At 41.5% G+C, this 27540-nt stretch overlaps 1 protein-coding gene across 4 annotated transcripts in view; it reads right to left on the bottom strand.

Annotated features, from left to right (window-relative positions):
• Window positions 1-27540, bottom strand: part of LOC134284978 (anoctamin-5) — an 86805-nt gene that overhangs the window by 10513 nt on the left and 48752 nt on the right. For 3 of the 4 annotated variants that reach the window (XM_062844688.1, XM_062844687.1, XM_062844689.1), the window contains one exon: window positions 33-1002. In XM_062844688.1, coding sequence (XP_062700672.1) covers window positions 33-1002 — 970 coding nt within the window. Of the gene's footprint in view, window positions 1-32; window positions 1003-21705; window positions 22323-27540 lie in introns of those variants that run through there. The other variant, XM_062844690.1, reaches the window with a different exon arrangement.

Genomic DNA, 27540 nt, shown 5'->3' with positions numbered 1-27540 from the left:
ATGACTTCAGATATTGAGCCGAGATCACCTACCCCAGATCGACATGAACACCGCAAACACGATCGTAAAGTTGTTGTCGAAGATGTGCGCCAGCTGCGAGGTCATACACGTGTCGTTCAACCTCCAGTAGTCACACTTCGCGTCACATTGGGGACACATAATCGTACTGTTGTCGTTGCAGATGTCCTGACTGATCCGGTTGTCCCGGAAGGTCAACAACCCATAGAAGAAGCACAACAGTCCCACTATCGAAGCCCATATCAGCATGTGCGTGTAGAACCCAAGCCAGGCGAAGTACATGGCGACCTTCACCCCGAAGTACTCCTTGATGTGATCCAACGGCTGGTGTTTGATCCACCGGATCACGGAAGCCCACTCCTGCAGCAGCAGTGTCCTCTGGCACTCCACCTCCGGCATATCCGTGTTCCCATCGTGCAGCGGATACGCATCCAGATAAACCCCGTCGTTCAGCAACTTCCTCAGTCCAATATCGTACTTGTTCTCCTCCCCTACGTTAAAATACGTCCGTTCCAGAATAAAATGCGCCACCGCTATCCGGATGCTCGGAGTGAAAAAATCCGGCTGTCCGTCGTCAAACAGGTACGCCTTATCCCTACTATACTCGTGCTGCAGCTGGTATTCCTTCTTCCGGAACTTGTCCCGATCGATGATCACAAAGCTGAACAGCGGCCTCCGGAACAGCTTGACCAGCAGTCCGCTCACGCTGAAGTCCTTCGGTGCGATGTTGTCCTGTCCGGGCAGTTTCGCCGTTGGCATCTGCATCCGCATGATTTCGCAGTACCGCGAAAGAACCTCCTGGGGGACGTGGATTTTGATGAAATGGATTCGCTGTGAACATTCCGGTTCGATTTCCAGGCCCTCGGCCTGGAGGTTCTGCTGGAAGGTGGCCCTCTTGCGGGCCATATCTTCGCTCTGGTCCTGACCGTTGTAGGCCAGGACGAAGTCGACCATCCGTTTGCCATCCTGGAAGCGGTTCCACGTCTAGTAGGTAGAAAAGGGCGTTTTTTGTAAAAACAAAATGGAAATGTCGTAGAACATCATTAGATATAAGAAACAAAATGATAGTTGAAGAGTAGAATTAGTGCACTTCAATGTACAATGGATGTGTGAGTGTTAGCCTAGACTACTACAATAGTTACATATTCTGCTGTATATACAAAGGAACTGGCTTGATGTTATGAAGTTAGTATTTTACAAATAACATGGTTCATTATTGTCAAATGTTTCATTAGTTCTGTCACCAGTAGATTTGTGAAATGTGATGAATAGCTGAGAAGTAGAGAACGATGAATTCTCTCATTTATTTATTTAGCATTACATTACAATTATAATAAAACTGAATCAACGTTTCCTTGCAACACTTTCTTGCTGGTGTACGGTCAGCACTTCTCGGATGTCATCGTTGTGAGGACCTTCTCAGGATCAAATATCGACTTTGAACACTACCTCGATGTCAGAAAGATTCGAGCATAACTCTCAACCGTGGCTTACTCAAAAATTCAGTAAGCTTATTCTACTAGTCGCGTGAGGTGAGGCGATCGCCTTTGTCACCTCATTTGACTCGCAGAATCACCTGAATATCCAGCGATTTTCAGCAGAAAGCGTGGCAAATGGGTAGGTACCATCAACAGCTGGACGAGCGTATGAAAGAAATCAACGTAGACGACAACCTCAGCAATCTCTGGAAATCTATCTACGGAACAGTGACCACAGCATCGTGGGAACTGGTAGAGGTACTGCTCAAAGACGGCCCAGAAGCGGTTGGTTCGATGAGGAGTGCCAGAAGGTGACAGATGAGAAAAGTGTTGCCCGAAGCCGGATGTTAGTTTATGAAACCATGCAAAATAGAACGAGGTGTTCCAAACTGTCCAATAGTGAAGTCCTTCAAATCTACAAGATTCGTTTTATGTGTTTTTGCCATAAATAATAGCATTGCGTAATCTACTGAGTTCCGTGAAGCTCTTGAAATCTTTAATCCCTTTTAACGACACTACAGGGATATTCTAGGTCAGCCAAACTCTCTTGGACTTCAGAATTTCAGATCCTCACTCGTAACAGTAGCCATATATGTTGTACTGAGTAACGTAGCATAATCAACCATGTTTACTGGGCCAATCTGAAGACTACTAGATATTATTATAAATCTTTGGGACATTCAGGGTCGTCCAAACTGTTCTAAGATGAAGTCTTACAAATCTACTAGAATAACTTTATGTGTTTCCACCATAAATATCAACATTGCATAATCGCTGGGACCCGTGAAGCTTTTGAAATCTCAGATGTCATTTAGAGACACTATAAAAATATTCCAGGTCAGCCAAACTATCTTGGAGTTCAGAACATCAGGTCTACACTCGTAACAGCAGCCATATCTGATATACTGAGTAACGTTGCATAATCAATCGCGGTTACTGAACCAATCTGAAGTCTACTATATATTATTATGAACCTTTAAGACGTTAAGGGTCGTCTAAACTGTCCTGAAGTGTAGCTCTTGACAGTAACAGCATATATTCTCACATTGAACTGTAACATTACACGTCCAACTGTAATCTGTAATACCCCTGGCATTTCATGAGTCATTCCAAGATAGTTTTTAAATATTCTAGATCAACCACATTACTCCGCAGACCATAGATTTAGGTCTATAGTTGTGATAATAGCTTCTGCCACCGCGTTAAGTAGTGCTCCATAATCCACTGTATTTACCAAAGTTGTTCGAGGGACAAGAAGCGTTGTCATATATTTTTGGGATATTATGGACCATCCTTACTGTTATTAAGCTTAGTTGATAATAACAGCCACTGTAGCATGAGGTGATTTCGTTTTAGATAGTAACGTTACAAAACCCAATACCCAGACAACCAGTAATCGTATAATATGTTGCATAAGATGATAAAGTGGAGGCGATATGCGTGCATGTTGACTGGGTAGGACCCATGAACCTCTTAACTCTCCAGGGTCGCTTCATGATATTTTTGTGTTAATTTAGGTCATCCAAATTTTCATGGAGTACACAACTTTTTATATGACGAGCAAATTTGATCATGGAGAGATTGTGCCAAGTCTTGAAGCTGCCACGGAAACAAATCAACGTTCCAATCGCTGGTGTAGGCAGTGCGTGGGTTCAGATAAACAGTTCTGTGTCGCTCCGATAGCTTCGAGAATCACCGACTACGCCATCCCGATGGACTTCTTAGTTCTGAAGAAAGTAACAGAGGATCAGACCAGGATTGGACGTGCTGGGTATCGACGTGTCAAACCTTACTGTAACCGGACAGTGGACTAGGCGCAAGGTGCACTCCGTCATTGCTCAACTGTGGGACCCTAGCGGTATTATGGCCCCAGTAATTTCTTGAGTCAAGATACGGATGCAGCTTTTGTAGGTAGCAGCTCAAGGATGGGATGATCCCCTGTCTGAGGAATTATCCAACCGGTGGACTGAGTTTTACCATCAACTACCCATCTTGTCCGAGATCGAAGTGAAGCGGCATGCTTTCACCAATCATCGGATGTTGATTCAGTTTCACGTTTTCTCGGATGCCTGAAAACCCAGCTGATCTCGTCTCAAGTGGCGCCATGCCCAAGGATCTCGTCGACAAGCACCACTGGTTTCACGGACCGGGTTGGTTGTCGTTACTCGACCAGTGTTGGAATACTGAAAGGCACTTATTAATTGAAGGGCTTTCTTTGCCTGCCATTGCATGAATTTGTAAATTGTGAGGCAAGTACAATGATACACTATGCCCAGGGAGACGAGAAAATTTCACCGACTGAAACGGGAATCGAACTCGCCATCTCCGGATTGACGATCCATAGCCTTAACCACTAGGCTAACTGGAGTCCCCAGAAGGGATTACCATAGGAGGTCCTTCAGAGATCAGTCTAGCAGTTCCTTCAGGGATTCCTACAGACGATTTTTTTTTTGGAATTAATTTAGGCGTTCCTTTAGGGATTCCTCCAGGATTATTTTACTCTAGAATACTTATCAGGGATTATTTCCTGGCGTTTTTTTTAGGAATCTCTTTAGAAGATCCTTCGGAGATCACTGTAGAAGTTCCAACAAGGTTTCCTACAAGAGTTCCTCCTGGAATTCGTTTGGGGATTCCTCCTGGAATTTCTTCAGGGATTTTCCCAGAAATTCCTTCAGAAATTTCAGCAGGAGTTCCTTCAAGGACTTCCCCGAGGAGTTCCCTCCTGAAAATCCTTCGGAGAATCCGCTTGGAATTCCTTCGAGATGCCCCATGGAGATTTTTCAGAGATTCTTTCAGGAGTTCTTTTAAAAATTTCTCTAGGATTTCTTTCAGGTATTCCTACGTAAGTTCCTCCAGCAATCAATCCAGATGTTTCAAGAATTCCTGCAGCATTACAGTTCTTTCAGGGCTTGCCCCAGATTTTCCTCCAGTGATCTCTAAGAGAGGAGGAGTTCAGGAGTTCCTTCAGAGATCTCATCAGTAGGTCAGGAGCATTCAGGGATGCCTCAAAGTGTTTCATCAGGGATCCCTTCAGAAGTTTCCTCCACTATTCTAACAGGAGTTGCTACAGGAATTCTAACAGAAGTTTCTTCAGAGATGCCTCCTGAAGATCCATCAAGAATTCTCTCTTTAGAAATTAGTCTAGGAGTTCCTCCAGGGATTCCTTCCGAAGTTCCTTCATGAATTCCTACAGGAGCTTCTACAGGAATTAGTTCTGGAGATACTTCAGAGATTCCTCCAGAAGTTTCAGGGATTCGTGCAGATGTTTCTTTAAAGATTTCTCCAGAACTCCTTCAGGGATTTATTCAGAAGTTCCTCCAGAGATCTTCCCAGGGATCTCTCCATAATTTCCTTCGGCGATTCTTACAAGAAGATCCAAGGACACTGTGCGGTTTAGATAAACGGGTTGAGGCGAGGGAAACTCCTAGGGAAAATGCAGGACTGTAACTTGAATCTTGTACGAGCAAACGGTAGCTCCGCTGATGTCTGCTTTTGCGTTACTTGAGAAGTGACGTGAGAGCGTGTACCGCTCACTTGACCTTCTTGATCGCCTGCCTTGAGTCATTGGAGACAGATCAGTATAATAATTTAATCCACTATCACACAGGCACCTCCAGTGGAATTCAGGGATTCTCCCAGAAGTTTCTTCAGGGATTCCTAGAGAAATTTATTCAGGGATTAGTCCAAGAGTTCCTTCTAAGATTTCTCCAGAAATTCTTTCAGGGATTCCTTCTGGAAATCCCTCGGGGCTTCCACCTGGAAATCCTTCGGAGATTCCCCCTGGAATTCCTTCGGGATTCCCGCTGATATTCCTTCGAAGATTCGAAGATTCCTCCAGAACTTCTGACGAGAATTTCTTCTGGACTTTCATGGAGGATTCCTCCTAGATTTCCTTTGCGGATTCCTCCTAGACTTCCTCCGGGGATTCCTCCTGGATTTTCTATGGGGATTCCTCCAGGAACTCCTTCAGGTATTCCTCATGGATTTCCTTCCGGGATTCCTCCTGGACATTCTTCGGGGATTCCTCCGGGACTTCTGTCGAGAATTCCTTCTGGACTCCCATCGAGGATTCCTCCGGGACTTCTGTCGAGAATTCCTTCTGGACTCCCATCGAGGATTCCTCCTGGACTTCCTCTAAAGATTCCTCCTGGAATTTCTACGGGGATTCTCCAGGAATTCCTTCTGGTATTCCACCGGAAATTCCTTCGGGGATTCCTCCTGGCCTTCCTTCGGAGATTGCTCCAGGAATTCCTTCGGGAATTCACCCTGAAATACCTTCGAGGAATTCTCCTGGAATTCCTTCGGGAATTCCTCCTGAAATACCTTCGAGGAATTCTCCTGGAATTCCTTCGAGGATTCCTTTTGAAACTCCTTTGAGGATCCCTTCTGGACTTCCTTCGAGGATTCCTCCTGGACATCCTTCGGGGATTCCTCCTGGAATTTGTTCTTCTGCGACTCCTTCTGGAATATCTTCGAGGATTCCTCTGGACTTTCATCGTGGAGTCTCCTACAGAAGTTCATTTAGGGATCAGTCCAGGAGTTCCTTCTAAGATTCCTCCAGTTCTTCTTTAGGGGATTCCTCGAGAAGTTCATTTAGGGTATTCAGGAGTTGGATGCACGGATGCCTCTAGGATTTACATTAAAGATTTCTCCAGAAGTTAATTCCAGAATTCGTACAAGAGTTTCTTCAGCTATTCTTCTAAGACCTTCTACAAGAATTTTCTAAGGACCTAAATCAGGCATACCTCGAGGATTTCCATGCAGTTGTTTCATGCAGTTCCTACAAGAATTCCTCCAAGACTTTCTTCTAGACTTCCTCCAGTAATTTTTTCAGGTTTCCCTCCTGAAAATCCCTCAGGGATTCCTCCCGGAAATACTTCCCCCTACCTGGAACGATTCCCCTGGATATCGTTCAAGGATTCCTCCCGGAATTCATTCAGGGATTCCTACAGGACTTTCTACGGGGATTCCTCCAGAAATTCATTCTGGGATTCCTTCTGGAATTCACGAGGATTACTCCTGGAATTCCTTCGGGGGCTCCTTCTGGAATTTATTCGAGGATTCCTCCTGAAATTCCTCTGAGATTTTTTTTGGAATTACATCGAGAATTCCTACGGAAAATCCTTCTGGAGTTCCATCTGGAATTCCTCGGGGATTCCTCTTGAATTTTCTTTTCTTGGAGTCTTCTTGAAATTCCTTCAGGAATTCCTTCGAGGATTCTTCCAGGAGATTCTTTCAAGATTTCATCCTGGAATTCCTTCGAGGATTCCTCCCGGTTGTTTTTCGATGTTTTCTCCGGGGATTCTTCCTGGAAGTCCTTCTGCAATTCCTCTCAAATTCCAATTAGATGTATCTTCAAAAGATTCTGCAAAGATCTCTTCAAGATAGATTGCTGAACCACCAGGACTTTAGGGTTTCATATAGCAGCTCCTACAGGGATTAGTCCAGGACGTCCTTCAGCAATTCCATCACGAGTTCTTTTAGAAATTCTTTCAGGAGTTTCTTCAGGGATGGGATGGATAACATTGAGGAAGATTACACTTAATATTATTATTATTAGGTCTTTATTATGGGGAAATTCAGCCCGAGGCTGGTTCAACCCCCGGAAGATTACAAGTGGTAGTCGAAATACGCGTATCTGTCAAAGGAAAAGCATTAGAGGGCTATAAAATTGATCACACTCATTCGTAGTGCAACCTTTAAAAGCATCGACATCAAAAACAAAACAAAAACTAATTTATATAATCAGTGGTCATGAAAAACCCCAGTCTACATATTTTAGAGCGTGCTGAAAACTTTGCTTCCCCGGTGTTAATGTCATGACCAAATTACGGTCACGCCGGATGACGTCGCCGCCGATAGTTGCAAGCGGCGTGACGCCGATGACGCCGCCGCCGCCGGCCAAAAATGCTAGGAAGGATAATGGGGTGTCGAACTGCGTACGATTCTCCGGCCAATCTCAGCCGGCCACTAACCCTGGTCACTGTGTGGAAATTTATTCTACCTACAGCACCGAATTTCGGCGGCCTATGGGATGCGGCTGTAAAATTCGCTAAGACGTCATTCGTCCGTGCTTTGGGACAGCGTAGATTATCATTCGAGGACATGGCGACTATCCTAACCCAGATCGAGGCAGCGATGAATTCGCGGTCACTCACCCCACTCTCGGAGGACCCAGACGAGTTAGATGTGCTCACACCAGGGAATTTTTCAATTGGCTCCTCGTCCAACACCATTGGAAGCGATGGAGGCGGGAATACATCTCTCAACTTTACAACCAAAACCAACGATTTCCAAGATCAACGTTACTCCAAGTTGGCCAAATGGTGATTCTCAAGGAAGGTGGGAGCCAATTGAACATTCAGAAGATTTACTTAACATGATAGATTACATATCGTAGATTTGTATAATGAAAGAAGTTACCAGTTACAACCATAAACTTTAGGATCTAAACTCCAGAACAGTTTGGATGACCTAGGATATCCCGACTGATCTGACTGATACTGTCATTGAGATTTCAAAAGACTTACTGGGTATGATAGATTATAGATTATGAATCGTAGCTTTGCATAATGAAAGATTTTACTGTATACCCGTAAACATTAGAATCTAAACTCAAGAATAGTTTGGATGACCTAGGATATTCAGAAAAATTATTCTGCATCATATTTCACCCTTTTTATGCTGTTTAGCACTAAAACCACATAAATAATTGAAAAAAAACCCTATGATAACGCTTGGAACAATTCCGGCTTCAAAGGGTTAAGATAATTCGCCACTGTATCCGCGATTTTAAATTGACTCCTAAGAAGGTTTGAGTTGTAGATTGTAATACTTTAATGAGATGCAAATAAATTATTGAAAATATATGTTGGTTTCTACCATAAACATAGGGCATGAATATCATATTAATAATTACATAAGGTATTGGTTGGAAATGTCTCTTTAAGTAATATCTGTTGATCTTGTCAGAGAACCCTAATGCATGGATAATTCAATGCTATGCAAAAAGAAAACAAATCCACAGCAACTAATAGTTAATTCACTTATTGGCTAGGTAATTAATTTTGAATTCAGCTTGCTACAAGTACAGAACCCTATGTGCTAAGCAGTGTTCTCCGATCTTACACATGCAATAAGCCGGGTAACCCGGTATGACGAAGTTAAAATGCATTTATCAGCTTATCGTCACGAAATAAAATCCAGTGATTCACGCGCTATTTGCGTTATGTCGGCATGGGGTTATATCTATCGCGGAATTTATGAGCCACTGACTGACTGGTGTTTCACGCAAACTCATCAGCTTTATGACCTGGTCCAAGATGGTGACAGTTCTGCCAGCCAGTCTGTAAACTTGAATTTTTATGTGGTGCACTTGATGCCTATCCATTTTCAAAGCAACAACGCTTCATCGTTCGTTATCATCTGAACCTACGAGACCGACAACACAATTAGATCCCGGTAGGTAATGTGTTTGTAAACATGGGCGGGCATTGTAATCGCACCTCGTACCTTGTTTGCTACCATCATCCATCCGACCATCTATGTATGTATACATTGAACGAGATTAGTTGTTTGTTCGAGACGAATATTCAGTAAGGAAATAGGTAGCTAGCAAATTTTCAATTTTGCTACGCCTGCGCGCCCGCACGTCTGTGTTACGGCAAAATTCGTGCTCTAATTAGGCCCTAGGTAATTGCGAAATTCTTGGCTTGGGGCAGCTGTCGTTCGCTACCTGCCACAAACAGTGAATTTCATGTGACAACAGACCACTCCCACTAGAATAGAAACCCAGTTTTAGAAGAAATTCGTTTTCAAACGCTTCAGATTAATTTTTCATCAGCTTGTTATTGTTTTTTTCTTCACTCATTTTTATTTTGTTTGTACAAAAATTATATGGATTGAACATGTCGAAAAAAAAACCCCTAATGAATCCACCTAGCGGTGATGGCGCCTTTCTCGAAAACCCTTTCAACAAAACTCAAGTGATAAAGCCTGTATCCGCAATAATCGGGTCACAGAAGTACGGCTGTAGCTCTGTAATGAATTGGTAAAATTGGCCAAATAATTGACTGAGAACTCTTTGGTGTATGTTTATTATTTGTGCTAAATTTCATAAAAATCGATGCATTACTTTTAACTGTGGATGAAAAACAAACAGACGTGGTTTTAAGCATTTTGTATCATGACCAATTTTCATTCGCATAATAGATAGTTCTTTTACGCTACAGTTCAAAGTTCTGTGATGATAATTTTGTAATTTCGTTAGCATCATAGCACTTATAAAGACAAATTTATGAAAAATTTCATCAACTTTAATCACTTGGTTTGAAAGCTACTGGTGTTGTTAGGGGTGAGTATTAGTGAAAATTTTTCGTGTTTTTAATGTGCGATTTTTGCCTATTCATAACTTTTGAATTTATCTGCCAATTTTCATGAAATTTTCACAGAAGGTAGTTGAATATGTTTTTATTAAGCCTGCAAAATTTCATGATAAGTGGTATACATTAATGACCCGATTTCGTCAGCCCCTTTTCAGAACACAATTTTTGCTCTCCTCAAAAACCTGAACAGTTTTTCAAACTTTTTATCCCTACATCTTCTGCAGTTAAGCTGAAGTTTGATGATAATCATGAATGAATTGGTTGAAGTTAGACCGTAAGATAACGAGAGCATAAAGTTTGTCGCAAAATGGGGCTGAAAAAATCGGGTCCTTACTGTAGTACTTTCAATAGTACAATCGAAACAATACATGGTGCTTACTAGGGGGTGGAAGCTCAGGTAAAATATTATCTCCTGGGCGCCCATTAAAAACACCACCCCCGGCGAAGACTGGCGCTCGAGCCTAGCTATTTAGCACTGTAGTTGGAGGAAATGCCAATGCAGAACCCGTAGCTTCCGGGAAGGTAAGCCCAGCTCCCTGGGTTAGTGGGTTGGTGTCAGGCCCTGCGAGCCAGCCGTAAAAAAGACTAGCAGCGGAAAATCAACAAGAGAAGAATGCGAACCGATACCAATGGCGACGACCACAGCGACGAAAAGGGACTTGCGATTGGAAGCTCGGTACGTGGAACTGCAGATCTCTCAACTTCATCGGGAGCACCCGCATACTCGCCGATATACTGAAGGACCGCGGGTTCGGAATCGTAGCGCTGCAGGAGGTGTGTTGGACAGGATCTATGGTGCGAACGTTTAGAGGTAATCATACGGCAACACACGTGAGCTGGGAACAGCTTTTATAGTGATGGGCGACATGCAGAGGCGCGTGATCGGTTGGTGGCCGATCGACGAAAGAATGTGCAGGTTGAGGATCAAGGGCCGATTCTTCAACTTCAGCATAATAAACGTGCACAGCCCTCACTCTGGAAGCACTGATGATGACAAAGACGCATTTTACGCGCAGCTCGAACGCGAGTACGACCGCTGCCCAAACCACGACGTCAAGATCATCATAGGGGATCTAAACGCTCAGGTAGGCCAGGAGGAGGAATTCAGACCGACGATTGGAAAGTTCAGCGCCCACCAGCTGACGAACGAAAATGGCGTACGCCTCATCGATTTCGCCGCTTCCAAGAACATGGCCATTCGTAGCACCTTCTTCCAGCACAGCCTCCCGTATCGTTACACCTGGAGATCACCACAACAAACGGAATCGCAAATCGACCACGTTCTGATTGATGGACGGCACTTCTCCGACATTATCGACGTCAGGACCTATCGTGGCGCTAATATCGACTCCGATCACTACCTGGTGATGGTTAAACTGCGCCCAAAACTCTCCGTTATTAACAACGTACATTACCGGCGGCCGCCCCGGTACGATCTAGAGCGACTGAAGCAACCGAATGTCGCCACCGCATACGCACAGAATCTCGAGGCAGCGTTGCCGGACGAGGGTGTGCTCGATGTGGCCCCTCTAGAGGACTGCTGGAGTACAATCAAAGCAGCCATCAACAACGCAGCTGAGAGCACTATCGGGTACGTAGAACGGAGTCGACGAAACGATTGGTTCGACGAGGAGTGCAGAGCGGTTCTGGAGGAGAAGGATGCAGCGCGGGCGGTAATGCTGCAGCATGGAACCCGACAGAATGTGGAGCGATACAGACAGAAGCGGAAGCAGCAGACCCGTCTCTTCCGGGAGAAAAAGCGCCGCCTGGAAGAAGCGGAGTGCGAGGAAATGGAACTGCTGTGCCGTTCACAGGAAACACGCAAGTTCTACCAGAAGCTCAACGCATCCCGCAAAGGCTACGTGCCGCAAGCCGAAATCTGCAGGGATAAGGACGGGAGCCTCCTGACGGACAAACGTGAGGTGATCGAAAGGTGGAAGCAGCACTTCGACGAGCACCTGAATGGCGAAGAGAATGTAGGCACGGAGGACCACGGCAGCGGAGGAAATGACTATGTTGGTGCAGCAGAGGACGGGAACGAACCAACTCCCACGCTGAGGGAAGTTAAGGATGCCATCCACCAGCTCAAAAACAACAAAGCGGCTGGTAAGGACGGTATCGCAGCGGAACCCGACCAGAAGCACCTAACAAGATAATAACAAAATTATAACAACCGTTGTTAGAAATAACAGAATTTGATATAATTTTGTTGTAAGGATTCTTATAAGTGAATGACCATAACAAAATTGTAACAAAATTTGTTATTATTTTAGAAACAAAACTATAACAAATCTTGTATTATTTATTCAAACATGTATATAACAAAATTGGTTACATTATGCATATGAAAATAATTGCCTATAACATGATTTCGTAACAGATTTATTATAATATTTGCTATGATCTTTGCAACAAAATAATTTCAAAATTTGTTGGATTTTTGTGTCGACGCGAAAAAGTTTGATCGTTTTTGTAATATTGACAATTCAAGTCAAAAGATTAAAATCAAAACGTATAACATAGGTAGCATTCATTTATAACGCAACGCTACGCTAAAATCGTCATGTTTTAACTCCCCCTGCTCTTCCGGTACACTTTAGAGTATGGAAGTCCTAAAGTTTTTGAATTGCGATACGGTCGATTGTACTTCACCCTCTCCCCTGAGCGATACGTAATTTGTGGACGGCGTCACATTCCTTTAGAAAAAAGTAACAGAATTTGTTATCATTTAGTTTTAATCTACCAAATTCACATACAAGTAGTGTTTTGAAGCTATACGATATCATTACAGCTAGAAGCTGTAGTAAAAAAAAAATCTTGGGATATCAACATGACTTTTTATCAAAATAAACTGTAAGCTGGAATATAGCTGCAAATCAAATGATTCACAGGTACCGTGATTTCGGGTGAAAATGATCACTTGTCGCAGTTTTTTGCGTCTAGTTTTTTAATGTTAGTCGATATGGCAAAATTCAATGCTTTCAAATAAGTACGACCATGGTTTTCATCAGTCAACGAGGTTGGAACTTTTACAGCAAATCATTTTATTATAATAAATATCATTTTTAATAAAAAATCAAAAATTTTACTTTCGGGGTGAAATTGATCAGTCAGTGAAATGTCTTTGTAAGTGCTGACAATTATTTTTCCACTTGAATTAAGCACCCTAGAATGCGAAAAGCTATGCAAAACTGTTACAAGTTTACTAAATTTCTATCTATTTAACTATTTAAGTTCAATAAATCAAGAAAAAAACGCCTAGAAGTATGCAATTTTCTCACTAATTATGTGTCCTAATATTGTACTTCCGAAAAAGTGCAATTTTATGCATAAATTACAATATTTGTAGAACTATCGATGACAAAATCGGGTTTAGTGAATACTTGGCTGCTAGAAACATTAATTTGAATATTCATTACATGTGAGATACAGCTACGGTAACAAAAGTTTGAAAGTGTCTTTGAAGTTCGCCTAACACGCAGTTTCGGGAAATATTGAATTTAATACCGAAATGTGTAACTAATAGGCTGTAAAACATGTAAATTCATTATTCAATAACCCTTCAGCAAGGTGATGGCCATTTTCCACAAATTGTTTCAAGTTTAAAGCGTTATTTTTAACAAATAAAAATGGACCTCTCGTCGATCAATTTCACCCCACTGATCAATTTCACCCGAAATCACGGTATCTGTTTCTAATTTTTTGGGATTCTTTTATTGAACTCTAATCCAAATCCGGAATAGTTGCTAGATGATATGCCAATCGAATAAGAATACAACCAACAAAACCGTTGCTATTATACAGTTTTTTTTTGTAATGTGGCAGCTTTTGTAGCGTTCTCTGGTAGAAATTGGAGGGCCGGTGGAGAAAAAGGCTAACAAGAAAGAAAAATCTTCTCTAATGAACTTCGCGTAACTTCGAAACTGTGGAAAAGCAGGGTAGAGAAAGTCGTGTAGAAGTGAACCCCCTATATAGCAAATCTGCGCGAAATCCGTAAACGACAAAACTTTAATACCTCGGTTTCAGGCAAAACGTAGCTAACGTATTCAGAAATAACAGTATTGGGGACTACGAAGCAAATTACCACAGTTGATCATGTGCATGAAGCGCCGATTTTTTAACATGGGGAAGCATAGGAAGTCAATTTTAGAATGCTTCTAAAATATTCATAACATTATTTAATTAAAAACGGATTGATGTACGGGTTAAGAATCTTCGTTTTCTACACAATCAGTACCTAATCTGAGAAAAAAATTTAATCAAAATTATATGCTAAAAAGTTTGCTAATTGAATTTCTCATCACGTACACCAACCCGCTTTTAATTAAATATTGTTTTGATTTTATTGACTTCCTATGCTTCCCCATGCTAAAAAATCGGTCCTTCACGCATACAGTAAACTTTTTCCAGGTGGCAGCAGCGTATCTTCGAACTCCCGAATAAGTGATTTTACGTGAGAAAAGATCGTTTGGTTTCGAGAGTTACTTTTGAGAAGAACGAATGTTTTTGACATGAAAGTTCTTGAAAATCTGTTATACGGAAACCGTTCGTATTAGAGAAAAAGTGTATGAACAAATATGGTAAGGTACACCGGGGCAAGTTGAAACGGGTGCGGCAAGATGAAACGCAAAGTTTTGATATAGATTTCAATAGAATTTTGAAATTTATTCCTCGCCAAAAGTTTGTTTGAATCAAAAACTATATTTTATGGCGATCAAACTGTTTATCATCATTAGAAAACATCATGTTAACCCGCTGTTTCATCTTGCCCCACCCGTTTCAACTTGCCCCGGTGTACCTCAAAGGAAACAAATGGACTTTGTGAAAAAATAAACACAGAAAAAACTTGTTTTACTCATAAAAAAAAACATATTTTAACACAAACACTCCAATTCACAAAATACGTATTTTTAACAGTGTATAATTTTGAAGGAAACTCGGGTATTTTGTTGACAAAATGAAACATGAAGCAAACATTATTAAAAAAAGCTTTTCTAATAGCAATTTTTATGAGTTTTTTGAAAAAACTCTTTCGGTTAACTCTTAGTAAGATCAAAGAAATATAGCTAAAACGATGGATATAGTATGTGCTGTAATTTCCGATCAGATGAACAATTCTTCCGTTACATGGAACTTGCAATACTTTTGACTTGAATTTTACACAAATGACGTATCTCTTTCTACACACGAAAACATGAGATCGATTACATAAAATACCGAAACAGTACTACTGCTCTCTGACGAAATTAATAAAGTATACCGAGTAGTGAATGTAATTGAACGTGGAGAGCAAAATAATTATTATCATTAAAAAACGCCCTCTATGCTACTAATTCTGCTCAGTTAATCATGGAATTTATTCAGCCTATTTTGTTTCGACCTTACTAGGGAGCATCCATTAATCTTTCTGGACGCGCGCCATGATCCTGAAACTGCACCGAGCTCGCGCTGTATTCGACGAGCGAGCTTTTTTGGTGGTGTTATACTTTTTCCAACGGCGCGCCTCCTGAAGGGTTAAGTACGTCACGTCACGCTAAAATTGGAAATTTTCAACCCTCCCTGCCTCATCTAAACGTAACGATATACTCTATAGATGACCACTTATGTAATGGATTTCATTTCATTGCTTAAAACAAAATAAAATTTTGAATATAACTAAATTATATCTAAAGTTGTTATCATATCTGCCTATGATATAATTGTGATCGATTAAAACAAGATCTCCATCGACAAATCAAGTCTATTATGTGTCAACGAGCTCTATGTGATGTCATACTACCGCTCTCGTGTACGTCTGACAAACAAGGATTTGAATGACGGAGCTGGCAATACGTAGAACCAGTAAAGCTTTTATCACCGCTCTCCTCAAGAGTCGTGATGGCCTCATTGGCAGAGGCGCCAGATTTCTACCGATGGTAGGTGTCTTGGTTCAAATCCCGTTCAGACCCAAAAATTTTATAACGTTCTAGAAACTATTTTTTATGTTACTTACTTTTTTCTAAAAATAGAATAACACACTTAAAAATATTTACCCAAAAATGAGTATAAAAATTAGTTTTTACCCTAATTGGAGTCAAAGGAATTATTACACAATTTGTTATAATTTTGTTATATTCTATCATATTTCATGGAACAAGTTTTGTAATATTTTTGTTATGATCATAACACAAGTTATTATATTTTTGTTCTTTTCAGTGGGAATTTTGATAGATTTTTTGTTATTTTAACTACTAACGGTACATGTTTTATAACAACCCTTGTTATAAAAAATATTGTAACAAAATAACACAGCTTGTTATATTTTTGTAATGTCCATCTAGTCGGGAACTCATCAAGATGGGCCCGGAAAAGTTGGCCACCTGTCTGCACCAGTTAGTAGTCAAGATCTGGGAAACCGAACAGCTACCGGAGGAGTGGAAGGAAGGGATAATCTGTCCCATCCACAAGAAAGGCGACAAGTTAATGTGTGAGAACTTTCGAGCGATCACCATTTTGAATGCCGCCTACAAAGTGCTATCCCAGATCATCTTCCGTCGTCTTTCACCTAAAGTAAATGAGTTCGTGGGAAGTTACCAAGCCGGTTTCATCGACGGCCGGTCGACAACGGACCAGATCTTCACCGTACGGCAAATCCTCCAGAAATGCCGTGAATACCAGGTCCCAACGCATCACCTGTTCATCGATTTCAAAGCGGCATACGACAGTATCGACCGCACAGAGCTATGGAAAATTATGGACGAGAACAGCTTTCCCAGGAAGCTGACTAGACTGATAAGAGCATCGATGGACGGTGTGCAGAACAGCGTAAGGATTTCGGGTGAACTATCCAGTTCATTTGAATCTCGACGGGGACTACGACAAGGTGATGGACTTTCCTGCCTGCTATTCAACATCGCCCTGGAAGGTGTTATGCGACGAGCCGGGCTCAACAGCCGGGGTACAATCTTCACGAAATCCAGCCAATTTGTCTGTTTTGCGGATGACATGGATATTATTGCTAGAACATTTGGAACGGTGGCAGAACAGTACACCCGCCTGAAACGTGAAGCAGCAAAGGTCGGACTGGTGGTGAATGCGGCTAAGACAAAGTACATGCTGGTAGGTGGGACTGAGCGAGACAGGACAAGCCTTGGCAGCAATGTTACGATAGACGGGGATACTTTCGAGGTGGTAGAAGAATTCGTCTACCTCGGTTCCTTGCTAACGGCTGACAATAACGTGAGCCGTGAAATACGAAGGCGCATCATCAGTGGAAGTCGTGCCTATTATGGGCTCCAGAAGAAACTGCGGTCAAAAAAGATTCACCCCCGCACCAAATGTACCATGTACAAGACGTTAGTAAGACCGGTGGTTCTCTACGGGCACGAGACGTGGACGATGCTCGAGGAGGACATGCAAGCACTCGGAGTTTTCGAGCGACGGGTGCTAAGGACGATCTTCGGCGGCGTGCAGGAGAACGGTGTGTGGCGGAGAAGGATGAACCACGAGCTCGCTGCACTTTATGGCGAACCCAGCATCCAGAAGGTAGCCAAAGCCGGAAGGATACGGTGGGCAGGGCATGTTGCAAGAATGCCGGACAACAACCCTGCAAAGTTGGTGTTTGCTAACCATCCGGTTGGTACAAGAAGGCGTGGAGCGCAGAGAGCACGATGGGCGGACCAGGTGGAGCGTGATCTGGCGAGTGTTGGGCGTGACCGACGTTGGAGAGCTGCAGCTGCAAATCGAGTATTATGGCGGCAAATTGTTGATTCAGTATTATCATGAATTTGATGTTAACTAAATAAATGAATGACATGGTGCTTACTAATTGCTATCTGAGGGGGCCCAATACATGTTTCTACTATAAAATTGTTGATAGCGCATTGATTTTTTTTAAATTGCCTATGCAACAAATGTAGATTGAGAGGTTTTTGTTCAGTATTTCAGCCATTTCCTTTGCCAAAATCAAAAGTTACAGTGCTGACAAGCAAAACTCGGGGCTGTACAGAATTCAATGGCGCACATTCTACCCTTTTATTGCTACAACAAAAAGTACTGCACCGATTCACATGAAATTTTGTAGGTGAAATGTACACATCTTAAGATATTATTAGGCAAAATTTGGGCAATTTTAAGGTATCTATTGCAGAGTTACAGCTGTCTTTCTGTGTCCCGATTATTGCGGATACAGACTTTATGTTGAAATGGGTTTTCGAAGGTGTATAACAAAAATCTATTTCATGACAACAAAATCATATCCTTTATCTGGTTTTCAATGTTCGAGCCACGAACTCTTGAAAAAAGAAAGCCGCAATCTTTAATTTTAGGCCGCCATTTTGGATTTAAGTACGCCAACTTGGAAATTCTGGTCACCATTTTTGGACTCCAGACTTTTTCCTCATACAAGATATACCCAAATTGAATGGTGTTATAGCTCAAAACTCCATTTAACAACCGCCATCTTGATTATTCTGGTAGCTATTTTTGGACTCCGAACACATTCTTCATACTATATATACCCATATTTCATGGTTTTAGAGCCTAAATCTCCAAAAAACAAGCGCCATCTTGAACCTAAAGTCGCCATCTTGGATTTTAGACCGCCACCTTGGATATTTTGGCCGCCCATTTTAGACTCCGAACATATTCTCCATACAAAATATACCCATATTGCATGGTTTTAGAGGCTAAAACGCCATTAAACAGCCGCCATTTTGAATTTGGAGCCGCCATCTTGGATATTTTGTTTGTCATTTTTGGACCCCAGACATATTTCCCATACCAAGTATATCAATATTGCATGGTTTTAGAGCCCTCAACATCATTAAACAGACGCCATCTTGAATTTTAAGCTTGGATTTTAGACCGCCATCTTGTATATTCTGGTCGACATTTTTGGACTCCAGGCATCTTTCCTATACCAAATAAACTCATACTGCATGGTTTTAGAGACTAAAACACCATTAACCGTTATGTGTCCGACAAACTTTTTGCTTTTTTCTACACCGTGTTTTTTAAATGGGCGCTGGGTACCCGGATACCCTGTCGGCCACATAAGGGTTAAACAGCCGCCAGCTTGAGCTTAGAGCCGCCAACGTGGGTATCAAGCCGCCATCTTGGATATTCTGGTCGCCATGTTTGGACTCCAGATATCGTACCAAATATACCCATATTACATGGTTTTAGAGCCTAAACACCATTAAACAGCTGCCACATAGAATTTGGAGCCGCCATTTTGAATGTTAGGCTGCCATTTTGAATTTTGTGCCGACATAGTGGATTTTCTGGTCTGCAGTGATGATTTTCGCACAAAATTCTCCAGCCATGCTCAAGGTTGCATAACTCGTCGCAGTTTGATGTGTCGCATGATGGGACTTGGTTCAGTTTTATATGCGGCCAGTTCTACCGGAGTTGGTCCGGATCACTGAAATGACCATCACTCCGGAACGCCTTGATCGATCCGGACCATTTTTGATAGCAAACAATGCTGTAAGGTTCCAGTTCGATTCGAGCTATAATCCAAAAATCCGGCCAATGGGAAGTGCCATAAAAGTGAGTGAACTCTTTTTGCACACAGACATACATGCATACACACACACAAATACAGACATCATCTAAATCTGTCGAACTGAGTTGATTGTTATATGTGACTTGGCCCTAGGAGCCTCTTTTCGAAACATATAGCCTTTCAGTAGTACACTTTGGTTTACGAGAAAGGCAAAAACATATGACCCAAAAAATTCATTTTCATTTGTTTTTTTTTTCGATGAGCACAATTTAAGAAAACAAACAAGAAAACACAAACAGAATTAAAAGCATTCGTATTTTTATGGAAACTTAAATACTATTCACAGAAAAAAAATAAAAAAGGGAGCAAGATCTGGTGAGAATGGTCTATTGAAAACCATTTTGACTGCGAAATAATCTTACAGCAATATCTCGATTTTATTATCAACTTGATTAAACTTTCCATAACAGAATCTATCTTAGAAGCAGATTAGAATTCGTATAGAAACTGCACCACAGTGTATGTATGTACAATAACTGAGAGGGTTTGAAGCAAAGGGGTGTAAGTGTCAAAAAACTACATACTTTCAAGTAAACGAGGTTTAAAGTTTTTCACTAATTTTTCATACCATACAAACTGTATGGAGTTTCAAAATCGACCCCATTTATGAGCTACAGAGGCTTTTTGAGCATGGCGGAAACCCTCAGTAGTGTCCCTATATTGTCCCCGAAACCCCAAGCGCCATATTTAATTCCAAAATGGCATAAGATATCGGGTTACAACATCAACTCAATTAGCCAGGTCCGAATATATCCGTATGGCATGAGACTTTTTGATTTGTTAGTCGTGGGCCGTAACTGTTCAGTTGGGAGCCACTGACTTTTGTTCCCTTGTCCCATGAACTTGTCCACGGTGACGTCACACGCCAACGAACGGCAAGATGTGAAACGGTAACTGCGGGCCTTGTTGACAAAAAAATACTGCTCGCATCTTGCATCCGGCAAAATCCGGTGAACATCCGGTGAACTTTCGGTCACTGGATGTTCATGAATGTGTCATTTTATGTAAACAGTTCCCGCATTTGCAGAAGAAAAGAAGAATCAACTCGGGGAAAAAAGAAGACCGTGGATAAGTCCATTGGTGGTTATGATCCTCGGAACGCACAATCCGAAAATCTTTGTCTCCGCTTCTTCACACTTCCGGTTCCTAAGTTATACGCATGTCCCGTTCGCAGTTTTCGGAACCACTGGGATTTCATTAGTTCACTCAATTTGCCAATCCACTACATTTTTTGCCGTGATTAAAAAAATGTCACAGTCACCCATGAATATTTCATCTGGTCATACGTGAATGTTTTTGTTGCTTGATAGTCAAGACCATACACCCACGATTATCATGCAAACTACAGTTTTTGACAGTACATTTTGGATCACTGCTCGTAGGCATCTTCAGTGTGGTAGCGTTAGTGATCTTCTATTTTTAGGCGCCATGTCTGCCACCAGGTAGCAGGGCATGTGAGACCTCTGCGTCTGTACAAATTCATGCGGATGACGGAGTATTGGTAGGATATGGTTGGCAGAGGGTTCACACATTGGTGCGTGGATGCCAGGCGTAAGGTGATAGAATTGTGTGTTTTATTATTCTGAAGATGTTCGCTTGATTGCATAACTCGAAGTCGTTATCTGATAGACAGTGTGCTGTGAAAGTTTGAAAGGAAAGGATACGGCTTTTTCAACCCGTTTCTGTTCTAGCGATGCCTATGAACTTATGAATATACATGAGTTGTATATGTAAAGAGGGTAGAAAATATAAAGAAAGATACGAAGCAGGAGGAATGGTACGGGCTAGGGATTGAACCCATGCCATTCTGCATACGAATCATAAGCGGTAGCCACTAAACCACCAAGCCCGTCTTTCAAAATCGGCCCCATTTGTTGCGATTTATTGTAATATTTCTAATCATTGTAAAAATAATCTTAAAAAGTTTCTAAAAGTTTGAAATCTGAATAATTTAGATATACTGAGTCTAGACCATCTTTCGTTCGTCACCCAATGACAGAATCGGATCAAAATCGTCATAAAACCAGACCTCGACTGTAACTGCGGAATAAACTATCTTTGCCTTCCTCACTCGAAAATTATGGGATGCATTGCAGTTGAACGCCCATGATCTTCCAAAAGTTACAAACATGAACCAAGGCGAGATGCGTCTATAAATAAACTCTCGCACCACGCTTGTGGAGACTTCTTCACAATCTTCACGATCTACCAAAACATTTTGCAACACACTTTCGTATGTAATCATTCCAAAGCAAATATCGAACCAGTAGGTACGCACCCCGTGGCAATCCTTGTGCAGTTCTTCGCAGATTTTGCACATCTCGTTGTCGTCAATTATCGTCAACTTCCGATGATGGATCCGGCCAACAATGAGTTCACTTGTTGAACGTGTCTCCGCCGCTGATTTGTTCTTTTTCGTTTTATCGTCACTCCTCTTCCATGAATCACTCCTTATTCACACCCGCCCCGGCGCGGTGGTGTTTCACTTGCTGTGGTCCCTTGCGGCGATGAAAGGGTGCGGAAGCATTACCATAACTTTTCACACCACACCTCACACTTTTCCCACTTTTCTAACTTCTCGAATCGCAGTTATCCTTGACATGGTTTTCCCGCCTCCAGATGGGGACGCGACATGCTGTCGCCACTTTCCACTTGGGTGATCCCAGCAGGTCACGGAGGTTTCTATAGAAACTCCCGAAAATTTCTAGGAAAATCACATACACTAAGCCTATTGAGATTAATTATCATATCACAGGTGCACGTGTCGTCTGCGACGCGATCAACTCAATTCCACATCTTAACAATGAGTAGGTGAAGATAGTCCACACAACAGCTGATAGTACCGAAGCGAATAGGTTAACCGACCGGGCAAAACTGCGGAGCAGCCGGCTTACCCAATTGGGATTTTGGCAAACAGAGTGCCATCGTCGGTGCGCTCATTATAAGGCAATTTTGCTCTCACTTGCTCACCGACTGACTGGCTGATTGGTTGCTCTTGCATCCCGCAAGTTGCTGATTTGGCTCTGGATGGGGGGAGCTGACAAGTTCTAGTAGAGAGCGAGCGTCCGAGCAGCCGGTGAATCGTAGGAGGCTATACGCGCATCCATACGTACACAAACCAGAGGGGAATCTCTCGGTTGGAAGAGTCGTTCCACGGGAATGTGGTGCAACAGTTCACAGTGGTCAACGAATCAGATTTACGAGGAAAGATGCATGCAGCGCCTTCAAATGATTTTTTAGACAAATATGGTCTTCTACAAAGTTGTTCCTAAAAATAAGGCCCTTTTTCAATATACATAAAAATTAGGGTGGTCCATATTTTCAAAGAAATTGGTAACCAAACTTTTTTATTTGCAAGAATAACTGTATACATTCTTCGGGAAAGTTGTAGATCTATCAATTTTGAGCAAGTTTGCCGAAGACACTTTTTATGTAGCTTTAAAAATGACCGATCTAGAGGTATTTTTCTGAATAAGCTTAGGGTGGTTCAAGAAAAACCGGTTTTCTGGCGTTAACTTTTTCAGTTTCGATTTTTCATCAAAGTCGCCCAAGAAACACTTAAAAGGACACGGACACGTTCAGTACTTCCAGTGAGCTTTTCGCTCTTTGAAGGAAGCACGACACTAGACAACGGACTAGCATGCAACGCCCAGTGGCACAGCCGAAAACTTTTCCTGACAGCTGCGGCGGGAATCGCCGCGCTCACCCGCGCTCCTAGCACGATGCGACTAAATGCTTGGTGACACTAGCCGCACGACCACGAAGCCACACAAGAATACCATCATTGGGGGTGAGAATGGGTCAAAAATGCATACTTCCACATTCATTGTTCAATATCTTTTACTTGTTTGCATGCAAAACTCCTTTGATCATTGGAATATGATCTTTGGTAATGAATGCACAAATGATGAAAAAATATTTCGAGTTCGTCTATTTTCCTTAAAAATATAAGTGTATGAAAATTGACCCATTCTCACCCTTTCGAAGGGGTGAGAATGGGTCAAGGGAATCGATTTTTTCCGCAGTGACAACAAAGCAAGTTAATGAAGTTCTGGTCAAGGTTGATACTACTATACTATACAATAATATATTATATGATAAATATAAGTTTGAGATTCTAAAAAGTATCAATCCACCAAAAAGTGTGATGTTTCTTCGTGCCTTAAAAGTGGCATTTTAGGAAGGCCTTATTTTCATACTTTTTTCAATGATACTATCTAATTGCACTAGAAACCTCATTTTTCGACAAGAACTGCTGGCAATTACGAGGATAACACCATACAATTTTTGATTCGATATTCGCAATATTTGATGAGATATTTCAAATAATGTTTTGGCCCAATCTCGCCCCTCTGAACCATTGTCACCCCGAACGATGGTATCTTCACGCTTTATCCGTTACTACTTTATGATATTATGACTGTTAGCACAGCTTCGTACCACCCTTCGACAGCGCAACCAGGCGCAACATTCGGTCCACACCGGACGCGACAACACCAGTGGATGGATGAACCGTGCGCTGAGCATAGCTGTCAGCAGGTATGTTGGGGGATAGAAAAAGTAAAAGGTAAACAGAAAGAAACTAAATTACGGAAGATACGAACAAAATGGTTTTGTAGTGAAAAGGAAAATTAGATTTCGAGCCAAGCTGGAGATTAATTGCAGCTCAGAGTTTGAGGCTTTTTATTGAACTGATAGCTTTTAAGGTGAGAGAAGGCAGTAGATTTTGTGACTTTCCTGAAACTCAAGGTAAGCCAAATGAAGTAAATTGATTTTGAATTATTTATATATTTCGATGTTCGCCTGTAGGATCCTGTTGGAAACCAGCGCCAGAAAACCATTGTCCTAAAGGGGAATTATACGAAAAACCATTAAATGTAAGTCACTGTAACTAGAGATAAGCTAAAAAAGAAATTAATGTTCGATGTTTTTATATTTCCAAATAATATTGAAATAAATAGTTTCAAGCTGTCACAACCAAAGTGCTGCTGTGGAAATTAGGTTTCATTAGGGTGGTCCAAAAAGGAACAATGACTATGGGTATTTCTAACGCTGTTCATAAAAAATAATCATGGTTGCCAAAGGCGCTACGACAAACCTTCTCTTGATTTCATTTCTCAAATATCAAAACTCTAGTCTAAGCCATAGGACTATGCCACTGAGTCATAAAACCATGTATTAAAACAAGTGGATGCGAGTTTCCTACGCGTTACACAAACTTATGATATCATGCCACAATTTATCCTTTTAGGCTTTAAATATGGAGGCGTAACGTTTAAGTTATGCTACGGTAAAACGACTCATGATATCACGTCGTTTTTTATTAGTATATTTTCATAACATAAAACACTCGTTTAGGGCTAGATCACGACTCATTTAGCCAGTCACCGGTTTTTTTTTCGTATGAATTCTCAAAAAAGAGAGTTTTTTGCGGAAACATTTCCAAGAATTCCCCCGTAAACTCGTTTAGAAACTCCTTGGGGAATTCTTCCACAAGAGCATCGTATATTTTTTTTCCAGAAACTACTTCGGAAATTCGAATAGAATTCTTCGAAGAATTCCATCAGGAGTACCTCTAGAAGTGCCATCAAAGATCGCTCTTTGAATGTCCTTCTTTAGGGATTCCACAAGGAATTCCTTTAGGGGTTTAAGTGAAGCATTGGTATTAAGTAAAAATCACATGAATTAAAAACATCTTTGAGGAATTTCTCCTGTGATTATTCTATGAATTGTGCGATGAAACTGTTCATAGATTCCAACTCGGATTCCTGTGAGCATTTCTGCAAGAATTTCTTAGGGCATTCTTCCAGAAGCTTCCACAAAATTCCTCCAAAGATTTTCCAAAGAAATTCTTCAGGGATTTCTTGAGGAATCCAATCAGAAATGGCTGAAAGAATTCTTCCAAGAAGTTCTTCAGGAAGTTCTCCGAAATTTTAGCAGAAAGGTCTACATGGGTTGCTCCAGAAAATCAAGATTTTTTTTTTATTTCTTTTAAGACTATCTTTGCACTATTTTACCAAAACAATCTTTGGAGATTACTCCATATAATAAACTCACGTTGATGTAGTAAATTACTACCTTGAATTTAATGGAAACCTCTATAGAAAGATGGTAATCGTTTCGGATGTTTCAGAAAGCTTTAACCCAAGTGTAACTAAAGCTATTAAAACTCAATAAGCACAGCATATTTTTTCCAATATTCCACCCAAAAAAAGTATTCCAGAATTGTTTATGCTTAAAACATACTTTGGCGCCTGTCCATGACATCACAATTTAAGCACAATATTTGAAGAAATTCCTGAAAAAATCATAGAGGATTCCCTGGAAAAATCATTGGAAGTATCCCTAGAGAAACCTTTGAAAAATCCCAAGCGGAATCACTAGAGACATTTCAGGTTCCTGGAGAATTTATCCAAGAAATTGTACCAGAAATTCCTGTATGGATTCCAAAGTAATCCCTATTGCAATCTCCAAAGAAATCCCTTGCAATTTCAGAAGAATTCCCAGCAAGATATTCTAGAAGAATCTACAGGAATTCCGGAAGAATATCATAAGAGAAATTTCTAAAACAATACCAAGAGACATTCCTGTGAAAATATCATGAAGAAACCCTGAAGGAATCCCAAGGGGAATCCCCAAAAAAATCATAGAGGGTGCCTTTTATAGGGAACTATATAGAGGAATTTCTGGATAAATTGTTTCAGTTATTTCAGAAAGAATAACTGAAGACATCCGATTGAAATATTGCTTAAGAAATCCGTAGAGGGATCTCCGGAGAAATACCTGGATGAATTCCCGGTAGATTTTGTGGGGGGATCCTAAAAGAAATTCTTTAGGGAACCCAAATAGAAAATTTGAAAAAAAAAAAAACTCAAAGAATATCCCCAGATTAATTCCTGGATGAATCCTCGGAACACACGGACTAGTTCTAGGAGGAATTGTTGCAGAAATCCCTACAGGTTCTGCAGAAAGGCAGATTGACGGTGGTTTTTGTATTCTCTTGAAGTTTACTGGTACTCATCGTGTGCGATTGTGTCAGATGGAGTCAGTTCGGAACTTAACTTTCAAGAGCATAACTTGAACCGTATCAACCTCCCCTATCAATCTTTAACCTACGTTCTTCTAGGTTTCTACAGAAACTTCATCTGTGGATACCTCCAGGATTTCCTAATAGTGGGTATTACGAGATTTTTCATAAGGATTCCTCCAGAAATTCCTCCTGGATAATCTTCTAGAAACTTCTTCGAAAAATCCATCTGGAAATATGGAGGTAGGTGCTTTAAGTATTTCTTCTAAGAATTTCTCCAACAACTTCATCCGTGGACTCATCCAGGAATGCCATCAGGAGAAACCTACAGAAAGAGGTTTTTCTCCTAGGATGATTCCCAAAATTTCTTGGTACTCTAAGTGAATTTCCAGAAGTTTTTGGAGAAATCCCAGTGAAAAACCCGTAAGAAATTCCAAATACGATTCTCGCGAGAATCCAGCAGAAGCCTATTGATAATTCCCAGAGACTTCGAGGCTCATAACTATTCTCGGAATTTCGGAAGGGGGAAGAGTGGGGGTGCTGAGGGGGTTCCAGGAAGATTTCAGAAGGGTTTCAGGCGAATTAAAAGACATTCAAAGGAGCTTCAGGGGGATTTCAAGGGGGTCTAAACTGAGTTCCCGGAGGCTTCATGGGGATTCCAGGCGCCTTGAGAGAAGCTCTTTTCGAGGGATGACCTTGACCATGAACAAGGCATTTCAGAGGGTGTTCAAGGGGCTTCAAAAGAGCTTCAGGGAGGTTCCCGAGGGTTAGTTAAAGAGATGTTCCTAGAGATCTCATGGGGATTTTAGGGTGCTTTCAAAGCGTATCAGAGAGTTTCAAGGAGTACCAGGTGATTTCGTCTGAGTTTGTAACTCATTGTACTTCAGAGACTTTCAGAAGGTTTATGGGCTCAGGAGTCTAGGTGGGGGATTTGAGAGAGGTTTCAAAACGATTCAATGTTCAGAGAGATTTAGGTGGTTTATGATGGTTTTAGGCATTTCAGAGGAGTTTGAGAAAACTACGAGGCTCGAGGTGGTTCGAGAGGTTTCAGTGAGTTTAAGAGGGAGTTGAAGAGCAGTTTTTGAG

The sequence above is a fragment of the Aedes albopictus genome, chromosome 1 (assembly GCF_035046485.1).
Source record: "Aedes albopictus strain Foshan chromosome 1, AalbF5, whole genome shotgun sequence".
NCBI classification, from domain to species: Eukaryota; Metazoa; Arthropoda; class Insecta; order Diptera; family Culicidae; genus Aedes; species Aedes albopictus.
This window is presented reverse-complemented; position numbering and strand designations above follow the sequence as displayed.